This window comes from Dreissena polymorpha, chromosome 7 (assembly GCF_020536995.1).
Source record: "Dreissena polymorpha isolate Duluth1 chromosome 7, UMN_Dpol_1.0, whole genome shotgun sequence".
NCBI lineage: Eukaryota > Metazoa > Mollusca > Bivalvia > Myida > Dreissenidae > Dreissena > Dreissena polymorpha.
Genome location: NC_068361.1, coordinates 87,053,208 through 87,072,202, shown reverse-complemented (window position 1 = coordinate 87,072,202; position 18,995 = coordinate 87,053,208). Strand labels below are relative to the sequence as shown.

Sequence of the window (18,995 nt, the reverse complement as noted above, 5' to 3'; positions counted from 1 at the left end):
CTACCGCTACATTGATATCTATCTGATGCAACGTTGCAGGATGTATCGTTTTAGTATACCTCACTTTCATTCTAAATTGTCACGTAATGACACTTTGTTTTCCAGTTAAATAACAATATGCAATAGAATTCAGACATCCTTTAAATCGGTTGAACATGCTATCGCTAGGAAAGTTTAGTTACGTTAAAATTAATTCAATTTAATTGAATTTAGCAAAACAGGATCTCAGACTTAATATTTATCTTAGTGAATTTAGCAAAAAATAATGAAAATCTCAACATGTAAATCCTCAAAGTTTAGGGTTGGCACAACAACTAAGGGTTGATTTTGTTTGAAAAATAAACAATTTTTTCATCTCTTTACTTGATTATGGCATATTTGACCGACTATTATTCTTGCTGTATCTTATGAAGTGTTCAATTGTCAGTCTTAGCAATTGTCATTGTGGTAATTGACGTGCGGATAAATGCATAACGCAAATTATGAATTAAGTAATACACTGGTAGTAATAATATTATATTATTACTTAAGAAATATCACAAGTGGTTGGTTCACCTGTATGGAACGCTTACCCAAATAATGCGGTCTGTTTTGACACCGACATCTCGGCAATTATGCAAGTACGTTACACTTCCTTTCAAGACGGCGTCTACAGTCGCTATCGACTATTGACGAAAAAACTATCAAGACCGAAGAAAACACGAAGTCTGACCGGTACAAAAAAAAGAGAGGTAGATAACAGAGATAGGCAGCTCGCGAAATATCGGCAAACTCTCGCACATCGCGTGGTTTCGTCGAGATAAGTCTAAGCGCGCACCTGTTTGTCGGTTGCCATGGAAGTTAACACGCCTATCAACAGTTCTGAAACACGATTTCGCGTTCCAGTTTTTGTGATTTGAAACAAATTAACTGTTACATATTATTAACATGAGAATGTATGCGGTATTATTATACAATTGAAATGTGTCAATTAAAATAAATCACACGCCTAATTCTTTATTGCGATTATATCCGGCTCCAGTTTGACAAAACAACGATTACCGGTATTTAAGGATGCCTTTGAAATACGATAAAGTATTCAATTAAAGGAGAGATACGACACACAACTTATTATGGTTCTTTTAATACGATGTTTGTTTTTCATTTTAATTTCCGTGCTTTAATTTGATTAATCCAAATGCCAATTATCTGTAATATAATTTGAATTAAGCTGTGGATACATTTGGATTACAGAGAGCATTTGTTTTTGGTCTGCTCTAATTAAATGTCTGTTGTTCGTCGTTCTCTTTAATAACCGCTAAATTCAATTCACGATTTTACCAATTAGAACATTTACCGCCTAGATTAGGAATATAGAAATCTTCAGAACCGTATACAGTGACATTATTCTATATAAAGCATCTCGGTACAGGTATTTAGTCGCTTTTCTGTGTATCTTCACCGTGTCGTAGACGGATTTTAGGCCATGTGATGCCGAGGATTTAAATCTGGATTTACTTCTAGGTATTCCGATTATGATGAACATTGTGATAGTGAATTTGTACAGGTCATCAGTCAGTTGTGTATAAGTGCCTAGAACGTAAAAAGGTAATGAAAATAATATCTGGATTCCGAGGGCATGTTGTATAGAAGCATTATCTAAACTTAAAAGGTTTGCCCTCTTGTGTAAATAATGCTATATTATATGAAATAAAACCCGGCTTCTACAGAGGAGCCTATGATACCATTTGTGATCATACGATCTCGTTATAAACCATCATAGTTACAATTTTAGTCCATGTTATAAAATAATACTTGAAAATAGTTTTTACAGCATAATGACATTGCATTACAAATTCATAATTTATTACCAAATACCAATACACCTGGCACAACAAATTCAGCAATGTATCAAACATTACACGTATTAAGGTAGTGCACCTCTAATGATTTCCCGCGATTTATTTTACGATCATTGTCGATCTTCAATGATCGGTTATTTCCGAGAGATGCATTTTATTTTTTTCAAAGTTCGAATTTTGTTATATGTTTACGTAATTCCTTTAGAATACATTATTTTCACAATAAATATTGACTATGATCCAAATATCATCTGAAAAAATACGATTTCGCGATTTCTTCAAAGATTGGCGAGCCTTTTTACCTGTTTACGTATGCATATCTAATTTAAGCTTGCGCAAATGTGAAGTTGTCGTGGCCTAGTGGTTAAGGCGATGGACTATAAATTTTTTGGGATCTTCCCGCGCAGGTTCGAATCCTACCGACATCGCATAGTTTTTGCGACACGTTTTATTTCTTTTCTAACGTAATTTGATTTAATGATGCATATATGCTATGTTTTGTTGTTAATATGTTGAAATTTTTATGCACATCCTTCAATTTTTTAAATTAAAACAACGTTATGGCTAAATTGGGTGATTTACTGCTGAAAATACGGATGATGCATGTTGAATTTTTATTTTTATTTCAAAAAGTAAACGGTAAATTTGTCTATTTCTTGGTATTTTTGCTGTATTTAGTGTTTCTATAAAAACTATGTTTAAAATATAACTTAAATGGTACTATTTTGAATTTTATGACACTTTTTTTAACCGACCCAATTTTTACTTGGCTGAAATCACTTACATTTCATGGCGCTCTTCCATAGATAAAAATTTGTAAAAAATAAATGTCTGTAAAAGAATACTTATTTAATCTTGTTTAAATTTTAAACACCTTTACTGCATCTATACACACCAACAGCATGCCCATATTTAGAAATTTGAATGAATTATGGAACTTTTATATACCCCAGGGGTGAAAATAAACTGTACAAAAGCTGGGCGTGGGGGTGGTTTTGAAAAAAACGGTATATTTTTTTAAATAGCACGGAAAGCCTACCTACAAATTTGCATGTAGTTCAATGAAATGATGCTGATTAAGAAAATAATTAATTAGATTATATTTGGATATGTGCCCATTAGAGGTGCACTACCTTAAGCAAGTTATTGATATTAAAAATAGAATATTGCAAGTAAACAGCTACTATTCTGAACTAATGCAGGCAACATACATTTAAGCATAAGAGCCATTATCGAATGAGACAGGTTATGAATGTTAATTGCTGAAGCAAAACCATAATCATATAGGAATTTTTCATCACAAACAATGTTTCAAACACTATTCAGTAATCGTAAGTATGACAATATGAGAATTTAAACGTACCTGATATTTGTTTTATATTGTTTTTCGGTTTAAAAAGAAAATTTCACATATGACACACACTATATTTGTAAGGATAAATTAAAAAAGCAAAAAGATACTCACTAGAAATGTATAAACCACAAAAAGGTACTGGGCAACTTCCGTACCATGCAAATACACCGTAGTTTGTCCTGCTTCATTAATACATACTTTCATGATTGCATATGTTTTGCCATTGGTTTGATCTGAATGTAAACAGAGAATATCCATGTCTCTAGCGAGCGTATTGACAATAAATGGCTTTGGGACACCACTACGTTCAGTATGTTAACGATCAACCCTGGAAGGCACAGTTATCTCAACTTAGAGGTCTCCAACTTCAGCTGCTGTTGAGTGTGGTGCTGTTGTTGACGGTGGCGAACAGCACTGAGTTGCTTTGTCTTCATAGAATGCGGTGTTGAAAGAAGTATCATTCTCACTGTTCTTTGATATGGAGTCATCCTCATCGAGCAGGAAACCATCGTCAAGTGAATTTTGGAATGCTTCATGAAGTATAGGTCATGATCACTCGTGCTTCTTCTGCACCCCATAACTCAGTGGTTTCCCTCGAGGCATCGTCAAACTGCAAATACAAATGAGCAATTTAGATAAACACCATATGTGTTATGTGCTATTCTTAATTTAGATAAAAATATAAAGGCATGTTGTATTCTATTTATTTACCACGTAAAACTCAACACTTGCTAAAATATACCCTAATTTATAAGTAATTATAACAAACTCATTTCACTGAGTGTTTGTTAAACAGTCTGTCTAGCTCCAAGCGTCTCCTTATGGCGCATGCGCCAACGCGCTTCCGACAGGTCAGTCACAACTCTCTAGGTAAGTCACAACAGGCCTCATGGAAAGTATTAAGAAGGCATATAAGCAACCATATATGTTAGCATCATACTTTTATAATGTTCATGGGTGAATTATTTTTCGTTCTATCAGAGTTTCACACCGAAAGCATCCAGGCTGTTCAATTGACGTGTTACTGCATATTTTAATAATGGCAATTTTTCCATCAGATATAACAGACTACTACAGTTAACGTTCCGAAAATCCAGTTACGGTTACAATAGAGTTTACTTGTATTACATCAAAGTTGCATTGTAACATAACACACTTCCATAATACAGAATTCCTTTTCTTGTAAATAAATGAACTTCATTTAAATTAATTTATTCATAACTCAAAAAGACATTAAACAACAAATCCACCAATTTCACCACACAAAACCTGGTAAAAGACACAATTTTAATTATTTGTCTTAAAAGGGCCTTTTCACAGATTTTGGCATGTTTTGAAGTTTGTCATTAAATGCTTTATATTGATAAATGTAAACATTAAATTTTAAAAGCTGCAGTGAAAAATCAAAAATAAAATTTAAAAAAAAGCCCGCAGTAGGGCTCGAACCAGTGTGACCCCCGGAATTCTGGAGTAAAAACGCATTATCTCACTGAGCTATCCTGACAAGCATACATATGAGGCGTATTTTAAACGTTATATAAGCAATCTTCGTAGTTTTACAAATTTAAACGACAACAACAGAACTCTCCAAATTATTCAATCGTTTCGCGTTGCAACGCTTTATAATTTTTATGTTTTTAAATCGTCAAAAGATGCATAAAATGGCTATATTACACCATGGTAAATGTTCAGTAATACTGTTTCCTCACAAATATCATAACTAAAACGAAAACTTGCGAATCTGAAACAACCTTTTTTCAATTTTGTCAATTTACCAAACCGTGAAAAGATCCCTTTAACACCAGGTATTGTGTGGTATTAATTATTACGGTACCTGAGCTAAGACACCTTATAAAATTACGTTCCACACATTTATATTATAATTTGATTAACAAGCACCTGTTTTAAAATAAATTCTTAGAATTAGTATCTATAGATCACCTTATTAAAATAAAACCATAAAAACTTATATTAAGTATTAAATATTGAAATAAAATATATATATATATATACATAACCCAACACATAACCCAACAATTCTTTATACTAATTTACGTGTAACAATTTACTCTGATTTACATAAAGTAAGATTGCGAATAAGAATGAACACAATTATAAATGTTTATTATAAAACGTTTATTTAATTGGGGGGTTGGAGGTGGGGGGGGTAATCAATATATTCCATAATCAAATTGAGATACAGCCACTGATAAGGTACATTTCACCATCCATATTGTAACGCGAATCCGTACCTATGCGGACCGCAATATCATCCGAATATGATTATCTAAGTGAGGGAAAAACTGGCTCGGTGTACAAACAACATACGAACAAGTTAATTTGATTATCAACAAATCTTTATTATATTTCTTACTTGGTGATTGTTGTTAGAAAAATAATCGTACAATAAGCTTACAATAAACTATTTGAGCATTAAGTTAATGAAGAAATTAATAATGACTATCAACGTATCATTAAAGTAAATGTTTAAGTTTAAGAAGCAGTCGTCGATAAACACATGTCCCCGATTTATATTGAGATTCAGTTATTGACGTGTCCATTCTTCAGTCCGCCTTCCTCTTGCCGTTGAAATGTTATTGTTTAATTGGTTCCAAATGATAGTAGATGTGTTATGAATTTAGATGTTGTTTGCCGAGAGTTCCTTTGGTAAAAGCTAGCGTTCCCGCAGTGTCGTCTTTTTATACTATCCCGCGCTGCGGTACTTGAACCGATACTCGGGTTGCTAGCCGCTAATCATAGGCTTCCTTTGTATGACGTAATGGGCGATACTCTTCGTTTCGGAAAATTCCGAAAAGAATCCATCCGCCCGAAAGAAATGAACCCGTTTTGGATACTCTTAAAGTATTTAAAGCACTCAGCCCTAACTATATGCAGCTCCCTTTGTCGACAATAAGAATGTGCAGTGTAACCACAACAGTAAGGTTCAATATTTGAGCATATGTACATTTACCTGCTTCTGGTTCAAAATGGCGTCTACTCAATTTTTCTTAAGGTCTCGCGAGATCCCCTGATGCACGAGATATCGTAAAGTCAGGATATATCGGAAGAAGGAGCTGCCAATCTCTGTTGTCTTCGTCTCTGGAAAACGTTAAATGTTTTCATCGTTCTAACCTCTCTTCAAAGTTGTTCAAAGTTGAAGAATTTGATTTGTTTTAGGATGAAAATCAAGCTTCTCAGTTTAATTCTCTAAGATGTAAGAGATCCATGTCATGTTGCTCAGACAACATGCTTACATAGGAAATTTCATTAAGAATAAGTGTTATAGTTGATCAGATCATCTGGAAACATTTGATAAAGGTTTTGACATTCTTATTTAATCGAACATTTAACTAACTGTGCAGTACTTAGACATTTGTCAGCATTGCCCAGTTAGGAAATTAATCAACAAAACCACTAACCGTTAAAGTTAGACATTAAATAAATTCATGATCGTGTTCAAAATCACTGCGTAAATGATTTTGTTTAATGTAAAAACATAATAACTTGATAATGCATGTTTTTCGGTAACAAAAATTCACATTTTCGTCACACAATACTGTATTGAGTAATTCTTCTGTAATTTTGTTTAATAGAAACATTCACGAGGTCACAAATAGTTATACTAGGACACAGAGTCAATTACTTTGCGATTTAGTTTTTTTTTAAACTAAAATATATACTATAGTATAAAAGTATACTCAAATACGGGGCGCAATTTTAATAACATTGCTCTGTATACGAAAACAAACGTTTTTAAGACGTTAGTGATCAGCGCTTCACGCCATTATGAGTCAAAAATATCCTTCAGGTCTACGGCCCTCCGGCGGTTATTTACGTCATGGGGTGATTATCAACTACCAGGTCATCAATAACCTCGGAATAATAGTCCATCGCTGTCTTTAGTACGAGAGTTTACTTAAGAAGATTATACAAGACAAACAACGACGACGTTTAATTGGCAATTGTAATAGACAGGTGATGTGTTTCGTTCACAGGAATGCTACACGGAGGAGGTGTTGACGGAAACCTTCTTATTTGTGTACCGAGGAGGTTGCCGATCAAGAGATGTAAGTACGTTGCTTGAACTTCCACCACGCAATTTTGTGCTTGGTTGTAAAATACTTTGCTTAATAAAAACATTATTTACAGAAATAAGGTAAATTTCTGTAAACATTAACATACATTTTTGCAAAATGTACATTTCGATGCCTGGTTAGAATCGATCTTCATGTTTATATATAAACATGCATATTATGTATGAAAATACATACATATTTTTAAGAACAATTAACAAGCAAAAATGTTTTTTAGACACGGCAAATTTCAATATAAATGCTTATAAACTTGAAATATGCATAATTAACTAAATGAAATACATGTTGTAGATGCTTTATTTTCTAATGATCAGTCAAACAAAGTAAAATTGTTGTGTTATATTATTTGCTGTTGTGGTACTTTAAGCGCTGCCGAGGGGGTGTACTCGCAATCGGAAAGCGGGAGGAGCTCATCGGTTGCTCACAGTAAGCCCTCTTCCACCCACTTGATCCAAAAAAGCTGTAATTGTCTTCTCAATACACCTTCAATAAATCCGCACTTCTTACGTGACAGTAACATTTCTTTTTATGTATCGGTTATTACTTAAAACCACACACCTTGAAATGAAATACATGTTAATCAATACATATAGATGCAATTTGAAAGTGTGCAAAATTGTCATTAAATCTTTAGCCTTGTAAACAAGTATTTTTTTTCAATTTTAAAACCGAAAGTATGATTTCTAAACGTAAAGTCCATTTCGACAAACGCGATTGCTGTTAAGTTTTAAAGCGCAAACAACCACGGATTTCTACTTTGTAACCACCAGATATATTCTAATTGATTTAGATTAAATTAAATATATAGCCTTGTTAGCAAGTAATTTATTATTTTTCAAACGGTACCGCTTTTAAAACCGAAAATAGGATTTCTAGTCGTATACGTCCATTTCGACAAACGCGATTATTTTTAAGTTTTAAAACGCAAAAAGACGGATTTCTACCTGGTAACCACCAGATATATTCTAATTGGCATAGATAAAATACGTTTCTCAATTATACTTGCCATGTATTTAATTTCAAGGTGGGCGGCTTTAATGTTTTTTGTGTGAAAATAACGTAAGTCCTGGATATTAAATTATGGATCAACATTTAAATTAAAAATACATAAATAAGAAGCATCTATACAAGAGCAAGAATAAAATATATTTGATTTTAGTGTAAAAAGTAAATACCACCGAACCTTTTAATAAATAAGTATTTGTTAATAATTTCTCAGAACTTGTATCATATATGTCACGTCGTTGCTCGGTGGTAGGTTGACACATACACCACATCGAGAACCAATGTTATCAAATAAAAATCTGTTACATGTTCATCCATTTTATAATACGAGTTCCCAGAAGGTATACATGGTTACAGGTCATGTCTTAACATCCATTTCAAACTTATACCACACATACATTTCCTTCGATAGGATATGTTTTAACGTATACCAAGCGTTTGAAACCAGCTTTATTTCTCTGCTGCCGAAAATATATTCGAACCGGCAACGCATCGTTTCACTTTATTATATTAAAACAAAATCAAGTATAACTATAAATTCAAATTTGTGTTGATAACGTTTAAATATAAATCCCCGGATTATATATGTATTTATATTTGTAAATATATTTATACATACACAAAGCATGTGTTTGTTGAGTTTTTTTCATTATGCTCCTGATACAAAATGTCAACTTCAACCTTAATTGGTATTAAGATAAATTATGCCTTTTACCGTGTGCGTCTGAAATTACTTCCATAATTCATGATCCAATTGTATATCCTACATAACAAATTATTTTTAAGTTGTATTTCAAAATTATTTCATGTTAAATTTGTTTTAAAAAATCAGTTTTCTTTATAGCAATAGCCAACATTTTAAAGCTAGATGTGGTTCGGTACCATATATTTAACGAGATAAAATATGTTCGTGTTAATTTTTTGTGTGACAATATATTCCATTTGAATTTCCCGCGACGTTATCCGACCATTTATGAGCGAACGTTGATTGGATTAAGGCAGCATCAGAAGCACGATGTAGTTCTCATGAGCTGCTCGAAGCAAATCTCGCGTTCACTCGTAAATGTTGGGATATCGTAATATTTTACGAAATATTCGTAGACTTTCAGTGTTTATGAGGCTTTAATGTTAATATACACACGTTTCCATGTTATCAGATGCTGTTCAAACGAAAACGACTGTAACAGTCATTTGTGTGGAATTAGACCGGGTAATTACTTTAATGTATACATATTTATGATAATCAAATGGGTACTTATCTGCGTGGGATCACTTATTATATAATATTACCATGAAGATAACTCTATAATAAAGTATAAATAACACAAAATGTGATTTTTTATAGTATTTATCTCAGTTTTATCCTATAAACATTTCAGAGCATTTAACATATATGACGATGGTAAATAACTATGGATTTCAGTATTTCCACCCATAAACATTTTATTTCACCAATACAAATTCCAAGCGCGGAGTCATTTTCCTCCTGCTTTTAAATATCTTTATTAATCCCTAAAAACCTTGCCCCAATCCCTGTGGAAGTAGCCAAGGTGCGTTCAAATATGAAAGTATATACATACATTAAAATGTATCATTAACAAATATGTAAACAAAATTCGCCGTGGTGTAATGGATATGGTGTCCGCCTAGCGACCGGGAGGTCACGGGTTCGATCCCCACCGTGGGAGCGTTCTTTAGATCTCCACAAAGACACCAAGTACTGGTTCTAGGCCCAGGAAACGGACTCGAGAGCGTTTATATAAGCCTAAGGCTTTCGATGCAATCGAGCTAAAATAAATAGGTTTAAACTAAAATGTATAATTAATAGATTTCAATAACACTTAAAATGAGTACCATATCAGTATTTACCCTTAACACATATGTAAACATTCTGACTTCTGATCAAACGGTTAAATGTATTTCATATTTTACTGAAATGCTACGATATATTCTTAAATGATGATACCGTGACAATGGAGAACCGACATATTTGCGCTGGACATAGGAAATGTGTTGCCTTTAAGCAAGTAACAAGGGGCAGGTTTAGCTTTATTGAGAGGTATAGGAAGCACTCCAACATTTCCATTCATTAACAAAAAGTAAAATAAATAAAATACGCTCCTTGTGCGATGACGCATTGTCATGCAGAAATATGACATTGGCATACATGCACCGTGTCCTCTTTTTTGCAATATGTCTTGAGTTTTTTAAGAACGTTAGACTTGTAAAGCTTTGTATTTACAAACTTTTCTTAAGGTCGAGCAAATTGAAGATCGAAACCTTGATATGTAAATAATATTGTATAATTACATTGTTTACTCTTGATTGATGCCTGTTGACTTACCTCGTCAATTTTAAATTTAACCCATATCACGTCACCAACGACGTTTGTTTTAAACTGTTCATGGTTTTAAAGGGATCTTTTCACGCTTTGGTAAATTGACAAAATTGAAAAAAGTTGTTTCAGATTCGCAAATTTTCGATTTAGTTATGATATTTGTGAGGAAACAGTAATACTGAACATTTACCATGGTATAATATAGCCATTATATGCATCTTTTGACGATTTTAAAACCTAAAAATTATAAAGCGTTGCAACGCGAAACGATTGAATAATTTGGAGAGTTCTGTTTTTGTCGTTAAATTTTGTGAAACTACGAAGATTGCTTATAAAAGGTATAAAATACGTTCAGTATGTGTACACGGCGGAATAGCTCAGTAGGATAAAGCGTTTTTACTTCAGGACACTGGCAGGACTCCAGGGGTCACTGGTTCGAAACCTGGCCCGGGCAATGTTCTTTTCCTTTTTTTTATTTTATTCTTGATTTTTTACTGGAGCTTTTACGATCCAATGTTTACATTTATCGATATAAAGCATGAAATGAATAAGTTAAAAAATGCCAAAATCTGTGAAAACCCCTTTAATGTTTGAACAAGGTTTTTGCGCATCAGTGCCCTTTTCTGCTAATCTTTCAATATATTGAGAACCCAGCAAGCAAGGACCTTTAGAATGTATCGAAAGAAGTTTAAGATTTGTAGGAAATACTCCAAATAAGATGTGAAGAATACTTACTATTTGCCTTACAGTGTATTTTGCAGAAGACACGCATAATTCATTGCATAAAACACGAATACTCTTTGCATAAAACACGCACAAGTCTTTGCATAAAACACGCAATATTCTTTGCATAAAACACACATGATTCTGTGCATAAAACACGCATAATTCTTTGCATACAACACGCATACTTCTTTGCATAAAACATGCAATATTCTTTGCATAAAACACGCATAATTTTTAACACCAAACTTCTGTTCAGACGTTCCTGTTTTGTCGAAGCCATAAGTATTTTTACCTTCTATTAAAACCAGCCCGCAAATAAATTATGAATACAGCGAATACCTTTCGAAAAATACATGTTTTTATGTCAATTAACTTAAAAAATTACACCAAAAACGTCTTAACACTCTATACAACGAATACAACGAATCCCCATACGGGACAGTAATGCCGCGGCGTATTGTGACTCTCTACCAACCATTGTTGTATAATGGTATATTATTACACTTACAATGTTTAGCTTTTCATAAATGCATCCCAACTGAGCGGATTTTAACGGAAAAAGATACAGTATAAAACTTACATCTAAATATGCCCACGACTGTCGGTTCCTTGTGATCATCACGATGCCGTCTGATAAAAACGTCCACATCCATTCATACTTGAACGCTTCTCGTAATACCTAGTTCATCGAAAACCAAGAAGTGTCATGTTTCATATGATTTATCATAACAATTATATAACGAAACATCAAATAATAAAAAATATTTTAATTAAAAGTCACAGCTGAATTAACTTTGTTCAATAGATGTACTAATATTGTATGTTTTCTCCACAGGAGCTATACGCTGGTTTGCAAAGCATGTTCATTATTTATGTAATTTTATACACGTGCTTTTAGACTATACGAACGTAACTCAATGCTACTTCTGCGACTCATCCAAGTCTGATCAGGCATCAGTCTCCAACCCTTCGGACTGTATCACTCTCACTACGTGTGACACCGACCAGGTATCTTTTTATGTATGGAACCCCTTTTTGAGTTCAGCACAACTGCTTAACAGCATTAGAAACCTGGATGGAGGTTTACGATAGAAAATTAGAATTGTGATCCAAATAAAAGAATAAAAGTCACATCTATTTAAATCAAACGGATGTGAATCGGACATCAATGCTTTAGAAAATACATGTCACCATAACAAATTTACTTATGTTACATTATAAAAAAACAAGCAAAACAAACAAGCATTCAGCCGAGCCACGTTCATCATTTTACATAACACAATACATTAAATACTGTATTTCTTTATTGTCATGTTCAAACTTCCAAACATGTTAAAAACGTTTTCATTAATTTTTGCTTGAACATGCATATTTGTATATCAGAGATGTTAAAAAGTTATGTTTTTTTATGTGTAATTCTGTGTGACACATAATATAATTAGTATTGCATGCGTGTATGTATTGACAGGTTTGCTATGCCCACAATGAGTACAACCCAGGATCGGCTACGACGTTCAAATACGGGTGTCAGAACAAATACGTGAGTCGTGATACAGTTAATGTTCATGCATACATATAGCGCAATCGCATCTGATAATGTAATGCTATAAGAATAACATAAACGTTGCGTGCCGAATCAATCAAACAAGCCTCTGAAACTGTTGTTTTGTACCTGCCTTTATTATACATATATAATCAGTTTCATGAATGACAATTCTTAACCAATGACAATCGTGTATTTTCATATACACCAATTGAATAAATTAAACGCTAAGTAAGTGTACTTTGCTAATGTGAATGCTAGTATATACGTAAAGTATAATTCGTTTAATGAAACGAGCAATGGCGTTATGATAAGATCGTTGTTATATGATCCAGAGAATTCTATGTATAAGCGTTTATATTACACTTTGCGCAATAAAGTTATGATGACATTTGGTGTAATCAAGCTATTTCGTTTCATTCAAATTAATATGTGTTCTATAATATTATAAATACTATTGTAGCCACAGACCCAGCACTAGAAAAGATAAATGTATTAACACACTCATTTACATATGAGCCTCGCTTTATGAAAAGTGGTTTAGAAAATTTCCTAAAGTGTCGTCCCAGATTAGCCTGTTCAGTCCACACAGGCTAATCAGGGACAATACTTTCCGCCTTCTCTCAGAGAGAGGCTCATTTCAACAAGGTAAAAGTCCAGATACCACAGCCGGGCACAACTCCTATTGTAACACAAAAAGTGTAAGTTATCGACAAAGAAAACATGTAACTCAAACAGAACACACAATGCAATACAATGGGCGCACCGACGTTTAACTGTCAATACGGAATCAATATCAAAGCTTCAAGATTATTTCAATCTCTGTTTCAGATGTGTAAAGTATTAATGAGGAATGTGTTCGAATTTATGAGTCGTTGTGCGGGTAGTTCCTCAGCAGAGTGTCAACATGACAGCGTGAACTGCGATGTCTGCTGCGGAGACGGAGCCTGTAACTTCGACGATTGCAAACAAATCAAGGGTATGGTACAATAATAAAATAAGTCTCGTTCTGGTAAAACTGGGTTTAATGCATGTGCGTTAAGTTACGTCCCACATTAACATGTGCACTTATCGTATACAATTATAAGGGTCGCTTGTGGTATAGTATATATAGCGCAGGTCAGCACATAAGGAAGTCGTGAAGACTCATCGATGATCTGTAAATAAACTCTGGCGTACACACAGTATATATGGCGCCGGTCAGCACATAAGGTAGTCGAGAAGACTCAGCGATGACATGTAAATGAACTCTGACATACACGCATTGTTTAGGGTTTAAGTCTGCAAATATAGTCAATGCCTTGTGGGCGATATTACATTTGTCTTTTCTAGAAGCCGCTGACAGTATTGATTTGTTGGTCTTTGTTCGTCTTTGCAAAACGTACAATTACTCTCAGAAAAAACACTATAAAATGTTTTTTACCAAAACAAAAATCCGATATTAGACAGTGCACAGGTTTATCAGGGACGGCACTTTCCACCTTAACTTGATGTTGCTAAGAAAATACTTTATTTAAACGAAACATATCATAGAAGCGGAATATGTCGTTCCTAGTCTAAGTGACACTTTGCGCTCATGCATTTAACCCCGTTTTCCGAAGCGTCTCTCAAATTAACGCTATATATACTATTAAATTATATGTGATATGAATGTTTTTCGTGTAGAGAATGTACAAAAGCATGCATGAATTGGATATTGTGTGGAGAGTATATCTCTAGCAATTTAAAAGTCCTCGTTCAGACAATTGCGTAATGTTGTTTCATGTTTACGCATCAAACTATTGCATATAGAACACGCCAAAGTAATAGAAATACAATCAAGAAAAAAAGTTGAATACTTGTAAAACAATATCTGTACTGGGATTCGGACCCGGCATTATTAAAAGCAAAAATTAAACCTTACTCTAGTTCCGTAAGAACATAACAGGGTGTTTTTAAAACAGGTTTAGTGATACACGTTTTATCTAAACGATTTATTTTAAAACAAGTTTGATTGAAGATTGCGCATAAACGAATCGATGTTGTTGTCATATTGAAAGCTGAACATTATAATTATTATAAGAAAAATTGAAGACTTACTCTGGATCCTTAAGAACATAACAGGGTGTTTTTGAAACAAGTTTAGTGATACACGTTTTATCTATACGATTTATTATTTAACAGTTTTGATTGATGATTGTCTATAAACGAATCGATATTTTAGTCAAAGCTGAACATGTCGAACTAACACAGTGTCTGCTGCTCTTTTCAGCGCGCCTTTACAACCTGTGGGTTTTAGGCAAGTTAAACAATGATACCCTTCAACTCATTCCGTAGGCGCTGGGAGTGGACTCGTCAAATGTGGTTGTGTCAACTGTGTATTTTGACCGTTAATAAAGCTGTATTATGTTGTGTGTGTGTGTGCTAATCGATAAGAAAATTGCTACTAGTTAAATAATTTGTTTTATTTTATGCTTTCCGTTTGTTAATAGAAAAATATCAGTGAAATAAAACTGATATTTCACTGTTTCAAACAGTGAAAAATAACAGTGACTAATTTCGATAATTTTCACTGCTTTACTGTAAATTACGTCATTTCTTCGACGAAATGACGTCATTATTCCAGCGAAATCCTCCAGTTAAACTCTTTTACAATGTAAATAAACGGTGAAAAAAGCATAAAATGAAAAGAAAATTTGTTTGATTTGGTTTTATAACGATTTTATTCGCTCGTGATCATACAAAATATATATTTTTATGATCACTCGTGAAATCAAATCGGTATTCCACCGAATCAAACAAATATCCTCTATTTATCCCATCATTATGCCCGCAATAATAAAATAACACCCGAACGATAATTCTATTTGTATCCCACAATAAGCTCGTATTCGCTAAGCGTGTCATTTATTTAAGAAAGATACATTGACTGAAATGGTAACATTATACGTCGCCGTGGTGTAATGCATGCAAGCTTTGTTGGACCTCGTTGAATTCAATACATCTCGTGACCTAGTCAAAATCAACCCGGACAAATCAGAAATTCTTACTGTCAAATATAAAAATACTGTAAAAGCAACTTTGAATGGACAGGAAATTTCTAATGTGTCAAATGTTAAACACATTGGTATTGATAGAAATGGAAAAAATACTGTCAACATAGAAGAAAGGTTAAGAACTGCACAGAGAACTATCTATTCTCTATTAGGTCCGGGTCTGCATGCAGGAAGGGGGTTCTCAACTATTGTTGCACACAAGATTTGGAATACTTACGTAACTCCAAGATTCCTATATGGGATTGAAGTCCAAAACCTTACTCACACATACCTCCTAAAGTTAGAGCGTTATCAGAGGAAAGTCTTAAAACAAATACAAGGTCTACCAGAACGAACATCAACATCAGCCTTATACACACTCATCGGTGGAAAACCAATAGAACTCCTACTAGACAGGAATTATTTGGCTCTGTTTATGAATATTGCACGTCTACCGGAATCTGTTGAATATAAAATCCTCAGACGACAGCTGCTCATGGCAGAACAAGATAGTAAAACACTCGCATCAAACGCCAGAAAATTTTTGGAAAAATACAATTTACCAACTCCCAAAGAGCTTTTAGAGGAGATCCCAACAAAAGATAAATGGAAGAAAATGTTCAAAAAAGCTTCGAATGACTACTGGGAAAACACTTGGCGACAAGAACTGGCCACCCAATCCACTATGAAGTATTTACAGGTTCAACACCCAGTGGTTGACAATCCACACAACATGTGGAAGTCCACTCGCCCAAAGCAACATAAAGTACAACGTGCTGAAATTAAAGCTCGGCTAATCACTGGTACCTTCATCCTTCAAACTAATGCTATGAAGTTCAACAAGAGCGAAGTGTTAAGCAACCTGCAAACTGTGTGGATCAGATGATGAAACAAGGGAACACCTACTGGGAAGCTGCTCGGCCCTTAGCCAAATCAGAGAAGAAAACTTAACACGATTGAAAGCAATTCTATCAAATGACAACATATTCACAACTATCACAAAAGATTATGGTATGTTAATTCAGATTATTCTTGACTGTACCCACTCATCGCTAAAGGACCACGTCATATTGTCACGAGATCAAGAGACAGACATAGAAAGATGGTCCCAAGCCTACTGCGAAAGACTCATCACGCACAGAGCTCAAATAATAAGTAGCAAATAATGGGTATCCAAACGGTACATAATATTCCATTGAATAATATAACATAATTATAATGATCCTCTCGCGTTTTTCGTTTTTTCGATACTATGTACTAGACCTAGTTAACTAAATTGATGGCCGACCGCGTTTTTCGCTGTTTTTCTTGTAAATACTACTCTGGTTATGCGCACCAGTTAACGTTGAAAAAGTTACGCTTGAAAAAGCTGAAAATTATGTGTGAAAGAATGGAAAAACCCATCCTCTACAGGGGAGTGCTCCCATGCCAAAGGGAGGAAAATCCACGACAAGACAAGACATGTGGTGTCCGCCTAGCGACCGTGAGGCCTCGGGTTCAATCCCCACCGTGGGATCTCCTCCAAAGACACCAAGTACTGGTTCTAGGCCCAGAAAACGGACTCGAGAGCGTTTATATAAGCCGTAGGCTTTCAACGCAATCGAGCTGAAATATATAGGTGTAAACTAGCATCATACGTCTGCAAACGTTTTGGGTTAAAGTTCAAAGTCTGCTGAAATATGATTGAGTAATTTTAGAATGTTACTGGTAAGCGATCGTTCCCCCACATTAATAACTATGAGGTCGTTTTCAATTACTAGAATTCGTAATTCGTAACCAATGCCATATTACTAGTTTATCATATCGCTGCATTGATATCTGTCTGATACAGCGTTGCATGAAATATTTTTTATCATACCGCTGCATTGATATCTGCCTGATACAGCGTTGCATGATATATTCTTTATCATACCACCGCTTTGATATCTGTCTGATACAGCGTTGCATGATATATTTGTTATCATACCACCGCATTGATATCTGTCTGATACAGCGTTGCATGATATATTTGTATTCATACCACCGCATTGATATCTGCCTGATACAGCGTTGTATGATATATGTGTCATCATTCCTCCGCATTGGTATCTGCCTGATACAGCGTTGCATGATATATTTGTTATCATTCCACCGTATCGATATCTGTCTGATACAGCGTTGAATGATATATTCGTTATCATACCAACGCATTGATATCTGTCTGATACAGCGTTGCATGATATATGTGTTATCATACCACCGCATTGATATCTGCCTGATACAGCGTTGCATGATATAATTGTTATAATACCACCGCATTGATATCTGCCTGATACATCGTTGCATGATATATTTGTTATCATACCACCGCATTGGTATCTGCCTGATACAGCGTTGCATGATATATTTGTTATCATACCACCGCATTGATATCTGTCTGATACAGCGTTGCATGATATATGTGTTATCATACCGCCGCATTGATATCTGCCTGATACAGCGTTGCATGATATAATTGTTATAATACCACCGCATTGATATCTGCCTGATACAGCGTTGCATGATATATTTGTTATCATACCACCGCATTGGTATCTGTCTGATACAGCGTTGCAGTATATATTTGTTATCATACCACCGTATTGATATCTGTCTGATACAGCGTTTCATGATATATGTGTTATCATACCACCGCATTGATATCTGTCTGATACAGCGTTGCATGATATATTTGTTATCATACCACCGCATTGATATCTGACTGATACAGCGTTGCATGATATATTTGTATTCATACCACCGCATTGATATTTGTCTGATACAGCGTTGCATGATATATTTGTTATCATACAATCGCATTGATATCTGCCTGATACAGCGTCGCATGATATATTTGTTATCATACCACCGTGTTGATATCTGCCTGATACAGCGTTGCATGATAAATTTGTTATCATACCGCCGCATTGATATCTGCCTGATACAGCGTTGCATGATATATTTGTAATCATACCACCGCATTGATATCTGTGTGATACAGCGTTGCATAATATATTTGTTATCATACAGCCGCATTGATATCTGTCTGATACAGCGTTGCA

General features: G+C 34.4%; 1 protein-coding gene across 6 annotated transcripts in view; it reads left to right on the top strand.

Annotated features, from left to right (window-relative positions):
* LOC127837589 (uncharacterized) overlaps positions 1 to 18,995 on the top strand; it is a 253,953-nt gene that overhangs the window by 33,592 nt on the left and 201,366 nt on the right. Inside the window, exons 9-11 of one of the 6 annotated variants that reach the window (XM_052364843.1) lie at positions 12,827 to 12,898; positions 13,733 to 13,880; positions 15,153 to 15,292. The exons of 3 other annotated variants lie outside the window; for them this stretch is intronic. In XM_052364843.1, the coding sequence (XP_052220803.1) occupies positions 12,827 to 12,898; positions 13,733 to 13,880; positions 15,153 to 15,217 (285 nt within the window). In that variant the 3' untranslated portion in view covers positions 15,218 to 15,292. Of the gene's footprint in view, positions 1 to 12,309; positions 12,367 to 12,826; positions 12,899 to 13,732; positions 13,881 to 15,152; positions 15,293 to 18,995 lie in introns of those variants that run through there. 2 more of the 6 variants (XM_052364847.1, XM_052364846.1) reach the window with 2 other exon arrangements.